The sequence below is a fragment of the Hylobates moloch genome, unplaced genomic scaffold, assembly GCF_009828535.3.
Source record: "Hylobates moloch isolate HMO894 unplaced genomic scaffold, HMol_V3 SCAFFOLD_5, whole genome shotgun sequence".
Taxonomy (NCBI): Eukaryota; Metazoa; Chordata; class Mammalia; order Primates; family Hylobatidae; genus Hylobates; species Hylobates moloch.
The window spans coordinates 132,500,778-132,520,758 of NW_026652280.1; the positions used below are offsets into that span (position 1 = coordinate 132,500,778).

Consider the following 19,981-nt stretch of genomic DNA (forward strand, 5'->3'; position numbering starts at 1 on the left):
AGTAGCACTGCATGATATTAGATAAATAGTATAATTTTAAAGAATCAATACTTTGTTGTGTATTAAACAAAAAAAAATTCACCATGACTTAAATATATCCCAACAATTATGTATAAGTATGGGTTGATAATGTATTAATCAAATGTTACAAATACAAATATAAGAATAGGCAGCAAAACTACTGGATGTAAAATGTATTGGCATGGTGCTAAAATAACAGGCTAGATATTGTGCATTTTCATAAACCTAATACTGTGACTTAGTGTTAAAAGGGTTGTGGTGCATAAGAAATTTTAAAAAGCTCCTTCAAAAGAAACAATGCAAGAAAACTAAGTAAGTGTACTTCTTGAGGACAAGGAAGTTGTGGATGTTGAAGGATAAAGTTAAATCAGTTACCTTAACAACTTGAATTAGATTCATATAAATTCGTTTTGTGTTTAATGCCTACAGATACCTGGTTTGGCATCATTTCCTAAATTAATGGAATATGTGACCTCCAGTACAATATTAATATGTAACTAGCTAACATTAACTATAATTTCATAGTGAATTAAGAATAGCTTTATCTGTAATGCAGATAATGCTCACACTCTAACCTCATACAGCTATTTTTCTTTGTTTAGAGGAGCTTTTTCTAATGCCACCTATGAACACACTTCCCAGCTCTATGAAAGAGCATATTAATAACAGTGTAAATATGCTGATTCTGAAAACGTTATGTCATGTTATTATTCATAGCAGTGACTTGGTGACAATTTTTACTCATAGCTAAAATGCTTGATAAATGTGCCTTTTAAGAGATCTATAAATTGGACCTATAAATTGGATGCTATGCAGCTATTTTGATATTAGAGATTCAGAGCTTCTTATATGAATGACTACAGGGTTTAAAGATTATTCAAAATATGATATCACATGGTATAATTTTTCTATAATTTTACAATTTTTATAAACTATTTCTCTTGCAAGGACCCAATTCCCTTGGAACATTTAAGAAAACATTGATGTCAAAGGCAGCTCTCACACACAAGTTTCGCAAATTGAGATCCCCCACGAAATGTAGGGATTGTGAAGGCATTGTAGTGTTCCAAGGTGTTGAATGTGAAGAGGTAAGATCTTTGTGGAATTGTGTTGACCCTTTTATGCTTTTTGTTTTATACTTTTTTGTTTTTAATTTTACTTTTTAGGATCTTTTGCAGATATATGTTTAATAAATTGTACTACAGTCTGCCTTCTATAATTTTATATTTTGTTTTGTTGTTAAATCTATTTCAAATAGTGCAAGTAATACCTCTTAAACTCATTTTTGCCGTGTTATCTTCCACCTGCAGTTTGCCCAGTTGTGAATAGTTTTAAAGTTAACTAGTTTCAAACTATCATTTTCTTATAGTGTCTCCTTGTTTGTCATCGAAAGTGTTTGGAAAATTTAGTCATTATTTGTGGTCATCAGAAACTTCCAGGAAAAATACACTTATTTGGAGCAGAATTCACACAAGTTGCAAAAAAGGAACCAGATGGTATCCCTTTTATACTCAAAATATGTGCCTCAGAGATTGAAAATAGAGCTTTGTGTCTACAGGTACATTATAACTCTTAAAATTTTAAAAAGGATAAATGCCTGTGTAACCTATTCTAATGAAAAGGAGACTTTAAAGGAACATAATGCTCAGGGGTTTTGTTTTGTTTTGTTTTGTTTCTGAGACAGGGTCTCACTCTGTTGCCCAGGCTGGAGTACAGTGGCATGATCACTGCTCACTGCAGCCTTGACCTCCCAGGCTCAAGCAACCCACGCTCTTCAGCCTCCTAAGTAGCTGGAACCACAGGCACCTGCTACCACGCCTGGCTAATTAAAAAAAAAATTTTTTTTTCTGTAGAGATGTGGTCTCCTGGTTGCCCAGGCTGGTCTTGAACTCTAGGCTCAGGTGATCTTCCCACCTCCACCTCCCAGGCACCTGGCCAATGCACAGTCTTTAATAACTAAATTTTTTCAGATTTCTATAGGAAATGTTACCTCATTTGGCCTTGAATAGTTTTTTTCTAAAATAATAATAAAATTTGAAATAGAGTGAAAAGATTGAAAATCAAATATATGTAGATATCTGCATTTAGCCATTTGTACTAAAGAAGAATTTTGCAAAATTTTTTTCTTTTCTATTGAAGGGAATTTATCGTGTGTCTGGAAACAAAATAAAAACTGAAAAACTGTGTCAAGCTTTGGAAAATGGAATGCACTTGGTAGACATTTCAGAATTTAGTTCACATGATATCTGTGACGTCTTGAAATTATACCTTCGTCAGGTAAAATTTTTACCCTTGAAACCCACCATTAAATTAAAAACAGCAAAAATATGATTTGTATTTTGCTGATAACATTTGCTACACATGTTTTTTCATTGGCATAGATGGTATGGATATCTTGCTAATTGTTAGTGCATAGGTCAAAGAGTATATGAAATACATGTACACTTTAAAGAAAAATAAAAACAAACTCATCTCCCATCACCCACCTTAAGAAAATAGAATATTACTCTACCTTATAAAAAAACTCCCATGTTCTTCTTCCAAGTTACATCCCCCTAACTCCACCAAGGAGGTCTTTAATAATCATAACTGTCTCTCTTCTCTTAATAGTTTTAATACTTGCTATTTATTCCTAAACAATGTATTGTTAAGCTTTGGAAAATTGACTTGAAAGCATAAATCTAGCTGTGTAAAGAAATCCCAGTATCCACACAGTTATATGAAGTAAATAAAACAGTGTCTGGATTGTAGGCTGGCTTTGCCTTCATTGATATTTTAAAATAGCCATTGTGATAGGTTAGTGGCCAAGATGATGAATGCGTCCTGGGAACACGTAATGTACTACATTTGGAACATCTGGAAGGACTGTCCTATAAGCTGGGTACTGCACATTCTAGTAGGAATATGGTCAGGGAGTAGACTGTTCTCTCTTTTTTTTTTCTCGCTGTTAAACCTATAGTTTGCAGGAGTAGGTCCGAAGACCTACTCAGTGGGATGAAATAAATGGCTCTAGTAGCATCAAGCAGCAGCTCATGGAGGAACTGCAAGAACTTAATCAGCACATTGTCATGAGACAAGTACAAAAAAAGACCTGAGCCAACCTTAGCTGCTATTCTGTCCTCGGGTGAAAATGAAGAGATAATGTCAGAGAGAATAGCGATTATAGTCCTCAACATATCAATCTCTGCAGTTCTGTTGCTTCCAACTGGATCCTTTTTTTAAAAAAAATATTTTTTAAATTGACATATGATAATTGTACACATTTATAGAGTACACTGTGATGTTTTGATATATATAATGCATAATGATCAGATCAGGGTAATTAGCCCATCCATCAACTCAAATATCATTTCTTTGTGTTGGAACATTCAACACCCTCCTTTTAGTTATTTTGAAAGTATGCAATATATTATTGTTAACTACAATCATCTTACAGTGGTATAAAACACCAGAACTTACTCCTCCTTATCTAGCTGTAATTTTGTACTGGATTTTTAAAAATATGGTAACTAGCTGCCATCCTGGGATATATCTTTTCCACCTTCTCCTCTTTTATGAGGAAATGCCTGTCATGTCTTCCCTGTTTTGTTTTGTTTTGTTTTGTTTTGTTTTGTTTTGTTTTATTCTCCTGTTTTGGTCATGCCCCTACTTGAGCAAGGTAGAATAGGAGTAAATATTTAAAACCTTGTTTATCCATGAATGTCTTTATATTCTACTCTCTTGAATGGAAATGTCATAATGTTGATAGTATGGATGGTTCTAATATTCTGGGCTGAAAATTATTTTTCTTCAGAAATTCAAAGGTGTTTTTTTGTTCTCTTTGAAGCCTGAAATCCTTCTCATTTCTAACTCCTTATATGTGGCCTATGATTTTGTCTCTGAAAGCTTGTAGAATCTTTTTTTCCCATTATCCTAAAATTTTATAAGTATGTGTTTTGATGTGGGTATATTTTATCCACTCTTCAGGGCACTCCATGAGCGCTGCCAATCCTGGTTAGTCCTTTGGAACTTCCCATTTTGCTGCTCATTTCCTCCCCTTTATTTTCTCTTTGCTTTCCATCTGGAACTCTTATTTGGATACTTGACAACCTGGACAGGTTCTGTAGTTCCCTTATCTTTTCTCTATCATTCATTTCTTTTGTTTGTTTGTTTTCTTGTAACACTTTCTAAGAGATTTCCTCAGCTTTATCTTTCTTCCTTGCTATTAACTGTTTCATTCCTGGTATCACGTTTCAATTTCCCAGAATTGTAGTTTTTGTTCTTTTTGCAGCTTTCTTCCTTTTTTAATGACTGCCGTATCTGAGGATATTTATAGTTTTTTTTTTTTTTTTTAAGATTCTTTTCTTGGCTTATTCTCTAGCCTTGTCCAATAGAAATATAATGTGAGCCACATATACAATATTAAATTTTCTAGTAGCCACATAAACAGGTGAAATTAGTTTAATATTTTACTTAAACTGAAAATATCATTTGAACATTTAATCAGTATTTTTAAATTATTAATGAAATAATTTTACCTTATTTTGTTACTGAGTCTTTAAAATCTGCTATGTTTTGTTCATTTAAAGTACATCTCAGTTTAGACCAGCCACATTTCCAGGGCTCAGTAGCCACATGTGGCTTGTGGCCACCATATTAATCGCACAGTCCTAGACCTTTATGTTTTTTTTTTTCTACTCACTTTGATTTCTGTCTCCATGATTGTCTGCTTAAAATGAAAGAGTTGAAAATTGAATCTCTTTCGAAGCTCTTGAACACATGAAGTCTTCGAAGACTTTGAGCTTTATTGTAGGGTGATCTAGGTGGGCTGTTTGGGAAATGCTTGATGTCTCTATCTCTGTAGGTTTCTGTTCTTGGGGTAGTCTGATACTCCAGAGAAGGGTCTTTCCTTGCCTAGAGTGTGGTACCAGTCCTGTAAGAGCCAAGTAGGCTAAGAAGGCCTCAGGATCTCTACATTTAGAATGGCATGTGTAGTCACTAAATCCCCGTTTTCAGATAGTTGCCCATCTGTCCTTTGTGTTTGACATTGCCCATCCAGAGACTCTCTGTTTTATACTGCCCGGAGAAGAAACCTTGAGACTTCTCGGGAAGAGGCTGCTCAGAAGCATGAAGTGGCAACAGGGATCTACAGATCTAAGCCTTCTCAGATAGCCCACGCTCCAGCAGAATCAGAAGACCTAATGCTGACAGTCCCTGAGTCTCCTTAGGATTCTGTCAGTCATGTTGGTTCACAGTTTGAGATTTCAGCTTTCTCAGAGCTGCTAAGTCAGTACTTGTTCATTTGCTGTTAATCTCTTCAGCTTATGAAGTAATGTTTTTGTCTCCTCTCCTATTCTCGCAGTCCTGTGGTCTTACTGTATTTTAGTGGGATTGCAGGAAAAGAAATTGGGGATAATTGTTGGATCTACCATGTTAGCCCAGGAAACTACTGGTATATCTTTAATCACATTTTACAGGACTCTCAGCTGAAAAATGGAGGCCAAATACCTTTGAATGACTATAAATCTCATAGTGAATCATCCTTTATCTCTTCTAGCCAGGCAAGGAGAGGAAATGAATAGGGTCCAATACTATCAGCTCTCATTCTGTCTCAGGAATATTATGTGACCAAGACTTTCATGTGGGAAACCATGTTCCATTCTTAAAACAATGTTAGAGAGTAGCCTTCATGCTACTCGTTTATTGTGTAGGAAATCTGCAGCTCCAAGAGGTTAAGTGACTTCCTTCAGATCCCAGAGTGGTGTAGGTAGAAATTGATCTCAAGGCTGCCCCTCTCTAGGACCAGCAGAGGAAACCAGAGAAAGGGGCACCTACCTCCTAACTCAATAAAATAGGACCTCAGGTAGTAGTCAGAGGTACCCTGTGTTTCATCACAGAGCAAGTAGAAACATTGAAATTCTTTATGACACTGGGCAGATCAAAATGGCATGCCCTTTGTTAGTTTGAGAAGGTACTTTTTCTTTTGACCTATTTATGGCAATTCAAGGTGTATTAAAAAATTAGATAAATAAAATGTTGACAGTGTCTTCTTGCTGTTTCTCTCATATCAAGAAAATTCAGTTTATTCACCTTTTTAACTAATTTGACTTATTTTATGCATTATCCTGGGTTTTATTTCAATAAAAGAGTTGAAGATCATACTAACTTTGGGGGAGTCGTGAATGTAATTGCTATAGGATATATATCAGACTTGTAAAATTCCATCATGCAGCTTTAGGTTTAGTTTTACTGATTATCAGTTAAGTCGTTTTTAATACAGATACAATTTATGATGATGATTCTAGGTTTACTTTATAGAGCACATCTGTAGCAAACATTTGCGTTACTAAATGTGGATTGACTTTAAATCTTAATGTAAAGGGACATGCCAAATCACTCTGTAACTGTTAGTAATAGTTGATTATTAACAGAAAAAAATAGAATGCTCACCCCAATGTAATTTTATTTCTTTAGCTCCCAGAACCATTTATTTTATTTCGATTGTACAAGGAATTTATAGACCTTGCAAAAGAGATCCAACATGTAAATGAAGAACAAGAGACAAAAAAGGATAGTCTTGAAGACAAAAAATGGCCAAATATGTGTATAGAAATAAACCGAATTCTTCTAAAAAGCAAAGACCTTCTAAGACAATTGCCAGCATCAAATTTTAACAGTCTTCATTTCCTTATAGTACATCTAAAACGGTAAGAATTTTATATAACTAGAACATTTATTAATGGGCAATTGATTTGTTTTTTGCTTTTAATTGTAGTAAAATCCACATAACAAAATTTACCTTCTTAGCCATTTTTTTTTTTTTTTTTTGAGATGGAGTCTTGCTCTGTCGCCCAGGCTGGAGTGCAGTGGCACGATCACGGCTCACTGCAACCTCGCCTCCTGGGTTCAAGCGATTCTTCTGCCTCAGCCTCCTGAGTAGCTGGGAGTACAGGTGCATGCCACCATGCCCAGCTAATTTTTGTATTTTTAGTAGAGACGGGGTTTCAACATATTGGCCAGACTGGTCTCGAACTCCTGACCTCATGATCCGCCCGCCTCAGCTCCCAAAGTGCTGGGATTACAGGCATGAGCCACCGCGCCTGGCACTTCTTAGCCATTCTTAAGTGTTAAGTGTGTTCATATTGTTGCAGTGTTACTTTTAAAATGAACATTTCATTTCCAATCTGTGTAAGGGAAAGGGAGACATTGAAGATACATGTACATGCAGCCAACATAGTTCCCTCAGATGTCTCCTGTGTGCCAGGCTCTGGCTGGCTAAACAAGGATGAAAACATAGGGTTTCAGCCATCTGTTGATCTCAATCAGCTGTGGGGACAGATGTGCAGACAAACAGAGTACAGCATCATTGTTCTAACAGCTATGTACAGCATGCAGAGGAAGATTGTGTGGTGGAGGCATAAATCAGAGGAGATAGCCCTTGAATCAGACTTACAGAACGAAGTAGTATCTTGGTGGGCAAAATTACACAGAAGAGCATTCCAGGCACAAAGTCACAGACATGGAGACACGAGCGCATTGTGCATCTGAGAAATATAAGTGAATTGGTTAGGCTGCAATACAGCAAGCAGTAGCAGAAACTGAGCCAGGCAGAGGCCAGATAAAGTCTTGCATGCCTGGCAGGTGTGCTGACCATCTTACTTCGGTACCCGCTGAAGAATTTTGAGCTAGGAATTTGACAGGCTCAGATTTGCCTTTTAGATATTTCTGGCAGCAATATGGAAACTAGGTTGGAGAGGAGGCCTTTATTACAATTCAGATCTCCTTGAATAATCATAGAAATAAAAGGTGGTAAGAGCTTGAAGTGAGGCCAGAGGCGTGGGGATGGTGTTGTGACTGAGATCTTCAGAAGGGAGAATCATCTAGACTTGAAGACTGGAGATGGGTAGTGAGAGAACTGACAATGATGTTTAGGTTCCCAGTATAAGGACTTGGGAGGATATACCATATACTGAGATGGGAGCAGTTTTTAGGGGTATTTTTTCTTTCTGCTGGTAAAACTGTAGTAGTTCCTTCTACTTACTTGAAATTTATTCCAATACTGTGAAACTGTGAAACTCTGTTTGGCATGTGGTCAATATTTTAATCAAATAAATATAACCTTTTCCTAGACTTTTTCCCCCTAGTATTTTTGTGCAGCTCATTTTCCCTCCACCCTCTCTATTCCATAGTAAACTACAGTCAAGGAACTCTAATAGGCAAATCTCATATAACTTTGTGTGTTCTGCTTTGCAGGGTAGTAGATCATGCAGAAGAAAACAAGATGAACTCCAAAAACTTGGGGGTGATATTTGGACCAAGTCTCATTAGGCCAAGGCCCACAACTGCTCCCATCACCATCTCCTCCCTTGCAGAGTATTCAAATCAAGCACGCTTGGTAGAGTTCCTCATTACTTACTCACAGAAGATCTTCGATGGGTCCCTACAACCACAAGATGTTATGTGTGGCATAGGTGTTGTTTCACCTCAGGTTGATCAAGGCTGTTTTCCAAAGCCTCTGTTATCACCAGAAGAAAAAGACATTGAACGTTCCATGAAGTCACTATTTTTTTCTTCAAAGGAAGTGAGTTTGACCTTTATGGAATTATATTAGAACTTTGTAATATTTATGTTAATAAGTTAAAAATCTTTGAACTGTTTATTTTGAGGTTATGTTTTACTTCTTCCATTTTAAAAATTATCTTGCATCAACAGGATATCCATACTTCAGAGAGTGAAAGCAAAATTTTTGAACGAGCTACATCATTTGAGGAATCAGAACGCAAGCAAAATGTGTTAGAAAAATGTGATGCATGTCTCAGTGGTGAGTAGCCATGTAAAAAAAATATGTTTGCTGACTTAAAACTTTGCCAGTAGAACCATGATTAAAACCAAGGTGAGGGGCGACGAGGGAAGCCAGAGAATGAAGCTTTATTAGTTAACAAATCTTGGCTAGCCTTTGAGAAAGTTGCTTTTTAGTGTATCTTGCATTTAAATGAATGTCATTCTTCGTAAAAGTCTTTCTCATAATAAGACATCTTGGAGTTTATAATGTTTTTTGTGTTCCTTCTGAATTTTGTTTTTGTTTTTCCATTTTGCCATCAGCTAGAATCAAGGTAGAAGAAATGTGTTGAGCAACGTGATATTCATTAGTATCTTCCGGTTCCATAGTTCAGTGCATTGAACTAACTGCTCATACGGAGTCAAACTAGACTCCTGAAATTCAAAAACTTTAGAGTCCTACTTTTTTTTTTTACATGCTTTTTACCTGTGACCTACATTTAACCCATTAAACGCAGAGATGTGTATGTCTTTTTTATTTCCTCGACTACGGTCATTTTATTCACTTACTTTCTCTTTATAATATTAGTTGCTGTCATTGCTAGTTGTTTAAGCTGGTGGAAAAGCTTCCATTTGTATTGTCATTTCTACGTCGTTATAGCTAAATTCCAGTTTTTTACATTGTAGCCATATATGTTTAATTTAATGTGTAATCAAGTTATCAGTGATCATAGGGTCTAAAAAAGGAAAGGAGGGCCGGGCATGGTGGCTCATGCCTGTAATCCCAGGTCCTCACTTTGGGAGGCTGAGGCGGGCAGATCACCTGAGGTCAGGAGTTTGAGACCAGCTTGGCCAACCAACATGGTGAAACCCCGTCTACTAAAAGTACAAAAAATTAGCCAGGCGTGGTGGTGGGCGCCTGTAATCCCAGCTACTCGGGAGGCTGAGGCAGGAGAATCGCTTGAAGCCGAGAGGCAGAGGTTGCAGTGAGCCGAGAATGTGCCATTGCACTCCAGCCGGGGTGACAAGTGAAACTGCGTCTCAAAAAAAAAAAAAAAAGAAAGGAACTAACATTCACCAGGTACCTGCCTGTTCTGTGCTAAGCACTGTGCTTATTTGTTTGATTCTATTTGATCTTCATAATAGTTCTGTGCTATAAAGTAAATAGCATTATCCTCATTCAGCCCATAACTAACCATCTGAAAGAGACTAAGTAATGCCAAAGGTTGTTCTCTTAATACATTTGAACCCAGTTCTGATTACTAAACCTAACCTTTTTCACTATCCCATGAGGCTCTTAGGAACAGTTATAATAATAAATGTCACTTTCCAGTGTTTATTACATACAAGATAATTTTAAGCACTTTTCCTAGTAGATCATTTAGATCACACAGCAACATAGATACACACAGGAGTCTTATTTCACAGATGAAGACACATAGGACAGTGAGATTGCCTAGCCCAGTGCAAAAGTGGCAGGCAGGGCTGAGCCAGGACCCAGGCAACTGTGCTTCAGAGTCTGTGCTCTTCTCCATTATGCTCTAAGTTTTTCCCTCAGAAATTTAAGAATATATGTTGGTGCTTAGAGTCCAATTGTAAGGAACCAGGTCCCTTAGAATGCTCTATAAATGTGTGGAGGACCCGGGAAAGCAAATCAAAAGAGACTTGGGCCAGGTGTGGTGGCTCGCACCTGTAATCCTGGCACTTTGGGAGGCCGGGGTGTGCAGATCTTGAAGCCAGGAGTTCAGGACCAGCCTGGCCAACATGGTGAAACCCTGTCTCTATTAAAAATACAAAAATTATCTGGGCATGGTGGCAGGCACCTGTAATCTCAGCTACTCAGGAGGGTGAGGCAAGAGAATCACCTGAACCCAGGAGGCAGAGGTTGCAGTGAGCCAAGATAATGCCACTGCACTCCAGCCTGGGTGACAGAGTGAGACTCTGTCTCAAAAAACAAAAACAAAACAAAACAAAAAAAGAGGCTTGGAACCCAGGGAAGAGAGGCCAGCAGTCCCAGGTGTGGAAGAAGGTCAGATGAGACGACGACCAAAAAGTGACTCTGGTGGGCACCTGTCTGCAAACCACTGCCTAAGAGATGTGGGTGAAGGACTGGGTGGCAGAGAAAGGATTGCATGCCGTGCTTGGGGCTGGCGGTAGCTCAAAGTCAGGATGGTGTCAAGGCACGGAGTTGATGGATGTGTTTCGGCAGTGAACAACAAAGCAGAAGAGTGGAGGGCTAGAACATTCCTGGAATTGGAATTTTTTAGGATAGATGCAGGAACTGAAGCTTCTAAGTGAGGAAACATGGACTGTGGGTTCAGACTATAGAAGAAAGAAAATCTGGGAGCAGATGGGGAAAATGGCACTTTTTAACTCAAAAGCATTCAGCCTTCATTTGACAGAATGGATGTTATGCTTTATTAGTTGATCAGATATGGAGAACATCTAAGGCATCTAATATGATATGCTCTCACTGGGTTGAGTGTAACTGAAAAGCAGATTGAGTGAGTTGGCAAAATCCTCGGGATTCAGGGCACAGTTACATCTGGTTGGTATGTAAATCAGTGTCACTTTTCTGAGGTTAATTTTCCAATGTCTGCCTATTGAAATTGTGATAGTCTTTTGACCCAGAAAGTACTTGTTCATGCACAGCACTTAAAAGGAAGTTACTCAGCAAGTGTTTTTTTTGTTTGTTTTTTGTAGCTGTTCATATTGATTTAAATGAGTAAAAAATTTGAACTTTTAAATTCAATATATGCCTTTAATACTGTGCAAATGTTTAACTCCTCCACATAGATAACTGAAAATATTATTTTGGAAAAAATATGTAAGACTCATATTGTCTTGATAGAGTGTTCATCTCTAACTCATTCAGACTCTCTTATTAACCATGTGCCATGAACTTAAATAGATTTCTTTCATTTTCAGACAAAGCACAGTTGCTTCTAGACCAAGAGATTGAATCAGCATTCCAAAAGAGAGAAGATGGTAAAACCCCTAAGCCACTTTCTCTGAAATCTGATAGGTCAACAAACAATGTGGAGAGGCATACTCCAAGGACCAAGATTAGACCTGTAAGTTTGCCTGTAGATAGACTACTTCTTGCAAGTCCTTCTAATGAGAGAAATGGCAGAAATATGGGAAATGTAAATTTAGAAAAGTTTTGCAAGAATCCTGCCTTTGAAGGAGTTAATAGAAAAGACACTGCTACTACTGTTTGTTCCAAATTTAATGGCTTTGACCAGCAAACTCTACAGAAAATTCAGGACAAACAGTATGAACAAAACAGCCTAACTGCCAAGACTACAATGATCATGCCCAGTGCACTCCAGGAAAAAGGAGTGACAACAAGCCTCCAGATTAGTTGGGACCATTCTATCAATGCCACTCAAACCAGTAAGCCATATGCAGAGCCAGTCAGGTCAGTGAGAGAGGCATCTGAGAGACGGTCGTCGGATTCCTACCCTCTCGCCCCTGTCAGAGCACCCAGAACACTGCAGCCTCAACATTGGACAACATTTTATAAACCACATGCTCCCACCATCAGTACCAGAGGGAATGAGGAGAAGCCAGTTTCACCCTCAGCAGCAGTGCCTCCTGGCACAGCTCATGATCCCCAGGGTCTTATGGTGAAGTCAATGCCAGACTCAGACAAAGCATCAGCTTGTCCTGGGCAAGCAACTGGTCAACCTAAAGAAGACTCTGAGGAGCTTGGTTTGCCTGATGGGAATCCAACGTGTCAGAGACCAAAGCTAAAACGAATGCAACAGTTTGAAGACCTCGAAGATGAAATTCCACAATTTGTGTAGGGTTGTCAAATTTCAGGGTTTTGTTGTTGTTGTTGTTGTGTTATTTTGTGGTATTGTGCTTGTTTTGTGAAAGAATGTTTTGACAGGGCCCCTTTGTATAGGACTGCCAAATCATGGGTTTTGCCTTTTGTTGTTGTATTATCCTCTGTTGGTAATACTGAATGGTAGAATGTTTTGATAGGGTCACATTTGTGCCTCACTGGAATTATCTTTAAATTCTGTATTTTTGAAGTTGTGAATAAGATAGGTGGATTCATATTTTTAAAAGTACAGTTGACTTTCCCTACCAAATGGTCCATTTGAATGCATCCCTAATATATGATCTAGTTCTCAACTAATAGGTGCAATTTGGGAAAATCAGGTTTATTTTTTGGAGTGAAACTATTATAAGTGCTTATTTATAAAAGGAATGTTTCTGAATGCAAGTGCCTAAAAAGATCTTTGTTGGTGTGAATATGTTTTTTCACACAATTTTATAGTGCATCTTTTACCATTTGTGCTTTTTTAAGATACATATGTAAGCTCTTATTTTTCAATTGGCAATTCACTTAATTTTTAAATGTTTACATAATGGCCAGAAGGCTTGCAAATCTGTATTTAATTGCATTTTAATTAATTGCTAGTTTTTACATGTGATAGTCAATTGTGCAAAGAAAATGCACTTAAACCTGTTTCTAAATTACATATTCAGTTTTATTGTATTTGGCTTTAGATGGTTTTAATACATTTGATAGTTTTTCACCCCTTGGCTTTATTTTATATAAACTTTTGTTTTTCAGCAGTTCTGAACTTTTTAGTATTTTATAAATGGTCCAAAAAATGCCTGTTTCAGAAGTTTTTAAATTCAGTGCATTTCCTCTTGATTTGTCTGGGTTAAAACTATTCCTTTTGTATGAAATGTTTTGACTTATGAATAATTTTATGTACTTGTTCTACCTGGATTGTCAACAACTGAAAGTATATATTCCATCCAAATCAAGCTAAAATTTATTTAAGTTGATTCTGAGAGTACAGGTCAGTAAGCCTCATTATTTGGAATTTGAGAGAAGATATAGGTGATCGGATCTGTTTCATTTATAAAATGTCCAGTTTTTAGGACTAGTACATTCCTGTTATTTTCTGGGTTTTATCATTTTGTCTAAAATAGGATATAAAAGGGACAAAAAGTAAGTAGACTTTTTATGTGTGAATTATATTTCTACTAAATGTTTTTGTATGACTGTGTTATACTTGATAATATATATATATCAACTTGTTAAATTATTTCACGTTCTCGTGGCTTCTTTTCAATTGTTGCCTATTACAGTACGAGAGCTTAAGGTTATTAACCATTGGCTTAGAAGTCAACACCTGGGATCATACATCCCTTGACTACAATGTGGAATGAATTTTATGGAAACTTGTTTTATAGTTCTATGTGACATCAAGGTCTAGGGAGCAATAACCAGCCCTTTTTTTTCTGAAGCCTTGTTTTTAGTCCTCATTGTACAAAATATAAAATAATCATATTGCTATGAATACCTAAAAAGAAAATTAGAGCCCATGTGTATTGAGCCTTCTCTGTGTGCCAGGAACTTTGCCAAGTTGCTACATAAATTATTTTATTTCAAGTTCACAGCAACCTATAATGGGTGGGTAAGCATGTTATTATTTCTGTGTTACAGATAAGGAAACTAAAGCTTAGTTAAATGACTTGCTTCAATGTTCCACAGGTGTAACAGGTGGAGTCAGATCTCAAACATAGGGCTGTCAGATTTTGATGGTTAGTGCTGTTAATGACTGGTGATTACTAAATAATATCTGGTAGTTTTTAACAATAGAAAATGCAACTTTAAAAATTTTTTATTATGGTGAAATACACATAACATTTACCATTTTTAAGTATATTGTTTGAACCATTTTTAAGCATATAGTTCAGTGGCATTAAGTATATTCACATTGTTTTGCAACCATGAGTACCTATTCATCTCCAAAACATTATCATCATCCTATACTAAAACTTAGAAAATGTACTTTTAAACTTCTTCAGTTTTCTTTTAATATATGGAGCCCACGCAAAGGTTATATCATGTAATAAACTCATTTCTCTGTTTTCCCTCACAGCTCAAAAATGAGAATTTCACTTTTGGGTCCTTTCTGCCTTTAGGGCTCCCTGGCACTTCGTCCAGCTTAGAGCCTTAAGCCTCTAGATGCTTTCTAGTTTCCTGGGTCCCTGAGGCAAGTATCTCTTGAGAAGAGGTTGCTATTTCTAGAGTATCCACAGTGTGCACTGTGTTGTGCTATCTAATAATGTGGTGGAAATCATTTATCCAGAAGTTGTTTTTTGCGACATCGAAAGATACGTGAGCAAAAGGAAAGGGCAACAGTGGGAGCCCTGTTAGTGCTGCCAGAACACGAGGAAGCCTTGTGGGAGGCGTATTGTCCAAGACGATGCATGTTGTCCGAACGACTCAGAAGTCGTTTCTGAAGGGTTGATCATAACTTCCCTAGCCATGTTTTACCTACAGAGAACTTAATTAGAATTTATGAGTACAGTATGTTAAATTACTTTTAGTGTACCTTAGGCACTGTATTTGTTTTGATACAGAGACAAAGACTATATGATCCCTGAGACTTGCTGCCTAGTGAACTCATAAGCAGATAGAATTGTACCTCAGTTATTTGGGTGATTTAAAGATGGTACTATGGCTACACTATTCCCAGCTATCATTGTGTTACTTACAGTATTTATACAACTGGAAACATCTCTCTAAATGATAACCATTGTATATTGTTAAATAACTTTATAGTCAGTGGAATTCTATGGGTTTTTCTTTCCTACAGGCAGGAAATTATGGTGATGTGTTGATATGATTATATATATAGACTATTCAGTTAACATCTAGGAGTTAGCAAAGTTGCTACATTCACAATCAGTATGTAAGTCAGTTGTATTCCTGGATATCAGCAACTAACAGAAATGGAAGTTTTTAGAAAGTTCTCTTCAATATCATTAAAAAATACAAAATACTCTACCTAAGAATAAGTCTAACAAAAGGTGTACAAGATCTTCATGGAGAAAATGTTAGACCATGTCAGGAAGCATTTGAGGAGATCTTAAATAAATGTAGCACTCCATAATGTACACGAATTAGAAGACTCAGTCATATAGAAATGTTCATTTACATTTGTAGATTCAATGTAATCCCAGCCAAAATATTTTTTGCATTATTACCTCTATTTACTGTGTATTTCCTTAAGACAAGGGCATTCCTACATAACCATAGTACAATCATCAAACTTAGGAGATTGACATTGACATCATGATATCTAATCCATAGACCACATTCAATCTGCTGATTCTGATTGCCTCAGTAATGTTCCTGTGTTTCAGCATCCCAATCCAGGACCACATGGTGCATTTAGTTGTCCTATCTCTTGTTTCATTCAGTCCAGAACAGCTTTTCAGACTTGTCTTTGACCTTGACACTTGAGGAGGATTGGCCAGTTTGTAGAAAGTTCATCAGTTTTGGTTTATCATTAGATAAGACCCATAAGGTTTAGGATAGACATTTTTGTCCAATACTACAGAAATAATGCTCTATACTGAAATGTGTCATGCCAGGATGCACTCAGTGTCAATTTGTCTTATACCTGATGGTATTAATTTTGGTCACTTGGTTCAGGTAGTATATACCAGGTTTCTCCATTGTAAAATTAGAATTAGAAAGTACTTTGTGAGGAGATTCTTAAAGATTGTAAATGTACTGTTTCTTGTTGAATTGTCATGGGCTACTTTGAGTCTATTGACAATTCTTGACTGAACCAATTACTATTTTCGTTGTCAAATGGTGAATTCGTGGCTTCTGCCTTGGTTGGCATCCTACTACTATAAGGAAGAGCTCCTCTCTATTCCTTCATTCACTTAAATCAGTATAGACTCATGAATGCCCACTTTATTCAGTGACAGTGTATTACTGTCACTTATTTTCATGCTGAAATTTTCCCCGATTTGGTTTTTGGGAGTCTCTTCAAGCTGGCTTCTGTGTTCCTTAGAGATGCCTCATTGCTTCTTCGCCTCTTATTTTTTTACGAGCTCATATTACACTTTTTCCTATTCCCTACCCCAAGTCTAGAATTAGCCATTTTTTCCAAGGAGCCCTGGTTTCTTTAAATGGGGAATGGTATATGGAAATGAAGACCTGAGAAAGGCTCACTGCCCTATTGGTGAACAGCTCAAAGAAAAACGTGTGTCTACACACATTCAAGAATAGTCACCTACTTCTATATGTATTTATATACATATGTATTGAAAACTTTGAGTTCACATTGACACCTTCAATTCAATCCTTTGGGGTTAATCTAGTCTCCCTTTCCATCTTTGTAACTTCCTTCTCTCATAGAAACCTGACTCCCATAATCCTAAATAATTTGTTCATTCTTCCTCCCTCCCTCAACCTCTTGACAATGCCAGCTGCTGTCTCATCACACCTAGTCCCAAATATGCCAAATAAATCCCCAGTCAGCACTGGTCCTGACCACACCAATCCCTAACATCCTTCCCAGCCTGGAGCCTGGACCATGCAGCTGAATCTTTGACCCCAGTGATGTTAGTCCTGGGCACACCATTGGAATCCTAGGCTCCTGTCATCTGGCTGGAAGAGAGACAAATTTACAACCTTTTGATAATGAGCAATTATTGAATACTTACTGAATTTATCAGAGAAAGTTTAAAAATGTACGATTATACATATTTACCAGGAATGTTTAAACATAGACATTTATGAAATCTATAGAAAATACTGAATTATGGTTCTCACTTTTTGGTCTTGGCTGTAACACAATTTTTAAATATTAATACTTCCTACAATAACTGTATCATGCTATTTTTAAGTGTCCTCACACTCAACCAGTCTACTCTGCATACATAAAATAAGCATGCAGTTCAGAAAATATATTAAATGACTAATTGGCTGTGCTTCTGAGTTACAAGTTTTATCTGAGTTCATCTTCAGCTTTAAATAATTAACAAGAAGCTGTACATGACACGAAAACCTGTCTCAGATTTCTGGATGCAGTCATGCCCATTCGTTACAGGATATTGTAAGTCTTCCTTTTATAGTGTTGACAGAATTGGAAACGAGATGAATAGTGACCCTTACCAATGAGGCATTGCTCATTGATAAGTGAATACAGCACTGAAATTTAAAAATCAGGCTGGGCGTAGTGGTTCATGCCTGTAATCCCAGCACTTTAGGAGGCCAAGGCGGGTGGATCACGAGGTCAGGAGTTCAAGACCAGCCTGACCAACATGGTGAAACCCCGTCTCTACTAAAAATACAAAAATTAGCCAGGCATAGTGGTGCGTGCCTGTAGTCCCAGCTACTCAGGAGGCTGAAGCAGGAGAATTGCTTGAACTTGGGAGGCGGAGGTTGCAGTGAGCTGAGATCACGCCACCGCACTGTCTCAAAAAAAAAAAAATTAAAAATCAGGATGACTATAACACCGCCTGACTATAAGAATGGCAAGATCTTATTTACAGTTGTAGACACAGACCTGACATACAATAGTTGCCGTCTGCCAAATTCTCTGTAGATCATTTTATACCAGAAATTCGCTTTTTGAGATCTACTGCCAGCAAAATCAAAAATTTTCTGTATCAATTATTTTAATCAAAGTTGTAGGAGTTCATCTAGTAGTTGCCAAAAAAATCAGTAGAATGTGTTGTGATTCAACACAGGAGACTAGGACGATGAACCAAGGTCTACGTATTCTCCATCTCCAAGTATAGATACATAAGTCTCATGATTAAGATTCAATGAGAGTTTTAAATGACTTTTTTGTTTTAAAACTGGGTCATAAATGCAGCAGTGTGTACACATACATGTATCACTTAAAGAATGATTATAAAACGAATTCCCATTTGCCCCTAACACCCTTATCAGGATGTTAAGGAACCACCAGGATGCCCCTTCGTGATCACATGCCTGTCTCTTCTCACAGCAGGTGTAACCACTATCTTGAATTTTATGTTAATCCTTCCTTGGCTTTAAAACAAAAAAAGCTACCTATACAATTGTAACTATAGTTTATTTTCCTTTTTTTAAAAAAACTAAAGTATTTTACTGGGTATTTATACTACAATGTATTAATCCCACTGTTGATGTGCATTTAGGTTGCTTTCAGGTTTTCTTCCTACTATGAACAATGTTACTATTTTTCCCTTCATTCACTTTTTTTGTTTGTTTTTTGTTTTTTGTTTTTTTGTTCTTGACACGAAGTCTTGCTGTGTCACCCAGGCTGGAGTGCAGTAGCATGATCTCGGCTGACTGCAACCTCTGCCTTCCTGGTTCAAGCGATTCTCTTGCCTCAGCCTCCGGAGTACCTGGGATTACAGGTGCACGCAACCACACCTACTAATTTTTGTATTTTTAGTAGAGACAAGGTTTCACATGTTGGCCAGGTTGGTCTCGAACTACTCACTTCGAGTGCTCTGCCTGCCTCGGCCTCCCAAAGTGCTGGGATTACAGGTGTGAGTCACGGCACCTGGCCCTCCATGCACTTTTTTAAAAAACAACAACAACAAATATGCGTTGTGATGATCATCTTATTTAATCTTTACTTAGGCAGGTGTGATGGTTAATACTGTCAACTTGATTAGACTGAAGGTTACAAAGTATTGATCCTGGGTGTGTCTGTGAGGGTGTTGCCAAAGGAGATTAGCATTTAAGTCAGTGGGCTGGGGAAAGGCAGACCCACCCTTAATCTGAATGGACACCATCTAATCAGCTGCCAGCGAATATAAAGCAGGCAGAAAAATGAAAAAGAGAGACTGGCCTAGCCTCCCAGCCTACATCTTTGTCCCATGCTGGATGCTTCCTGCCCTTGAAAATTGGACTCCGGGTTCTTCAGTTTTGGGACTTGGACTGGCTCTCCTTCCTCCTCAGCTTGCAGACATCCTATTGTGGGACCTTGTGATTGTGTAAGTTAATACTTAAACTCTCCGTGTGTGTGTGTGTGTGTGTGTGTGTGTGTGTGTGTGTGTCCTATTCTGTCCCTCTAGAGAACCCTGACTAATACAGATTTTGGTATTGGGAGTGGTTCTAGAGGAACAGAATATTAAGGATGGAGTTATTTCACTGGTTTGGGGTTTCTGGAGTTGGCTGCTTAATATGATTAGACCCCAAAATGCTAAGGACTCTCCTTCTAATAGTATGGAGAACACTGATAGTCCTTGGTGTGAACTGTTTAGAGAGTTATGCAAAATAAATGCATCTGACCCTCGTGATTCATTACTCATGAGAGTCAAGGAGTTTAGTGACTCTATGCATAATACTTTTCACCATATGTGGAGAACCAAGGAACATAATGAAGCTGGTTGGTTGTTCCTATGTTCAGTGGACAAAGTGATGAAA

General features: G+C 37.5%; 1 protein-coding gene across 2 annotated transcripts in view; it reads left to right on the top strand.

Annotated features, from left to right (window-relative positions):
• ARHGAP29 (Rho GTPase activating protein 29) overlaps positions 1 to 17,544 on the top strand; it is a 68,192-nt gene extending 50,648 nt beyond the window's left edge. The window contains exons 17-23 of one of the 2 annotated variants that reach the window (XM_032155318.2): positions 970 to 1,109; positions 1,391 to 1,579; positions 2,161 to 2,298; positions 6,475 to 6,707; positions 8,254 to 8,581; positions 8,713 to 8,821; positions 11,707 to 17,544. In XM_032155318.2, the coding sequence (XP_032011209.1) occupies positions 970 to 1,109; positions 1,391 to 1,579; positions 2,161 to 2,298; positions 6,475 to 6,707; positions 8,254 to 8,581; positions 8,713 to 8,821; positions 11,707 to 12,587 (2,018 nt within the window). In that variant the 3' untranslated portion in view covers positions 12,588 to 17,544. The remainder of the gene's footprint in view (positions 1 to 969; positions 1,110 to 1,390; positions 1,580 to 2,160; positions 2,299 to 6,474; positions 6,708 to 8,253; positions 8,582 to 8,712; positions 8,822 to 11,706) is intronic. The other variant, XM_032155317.2, reaches the window with a different exon arrangement.
• The last annotated feature ends 2,437 nt before the right edge of the window (positions 17,545 to 19,981 follow it).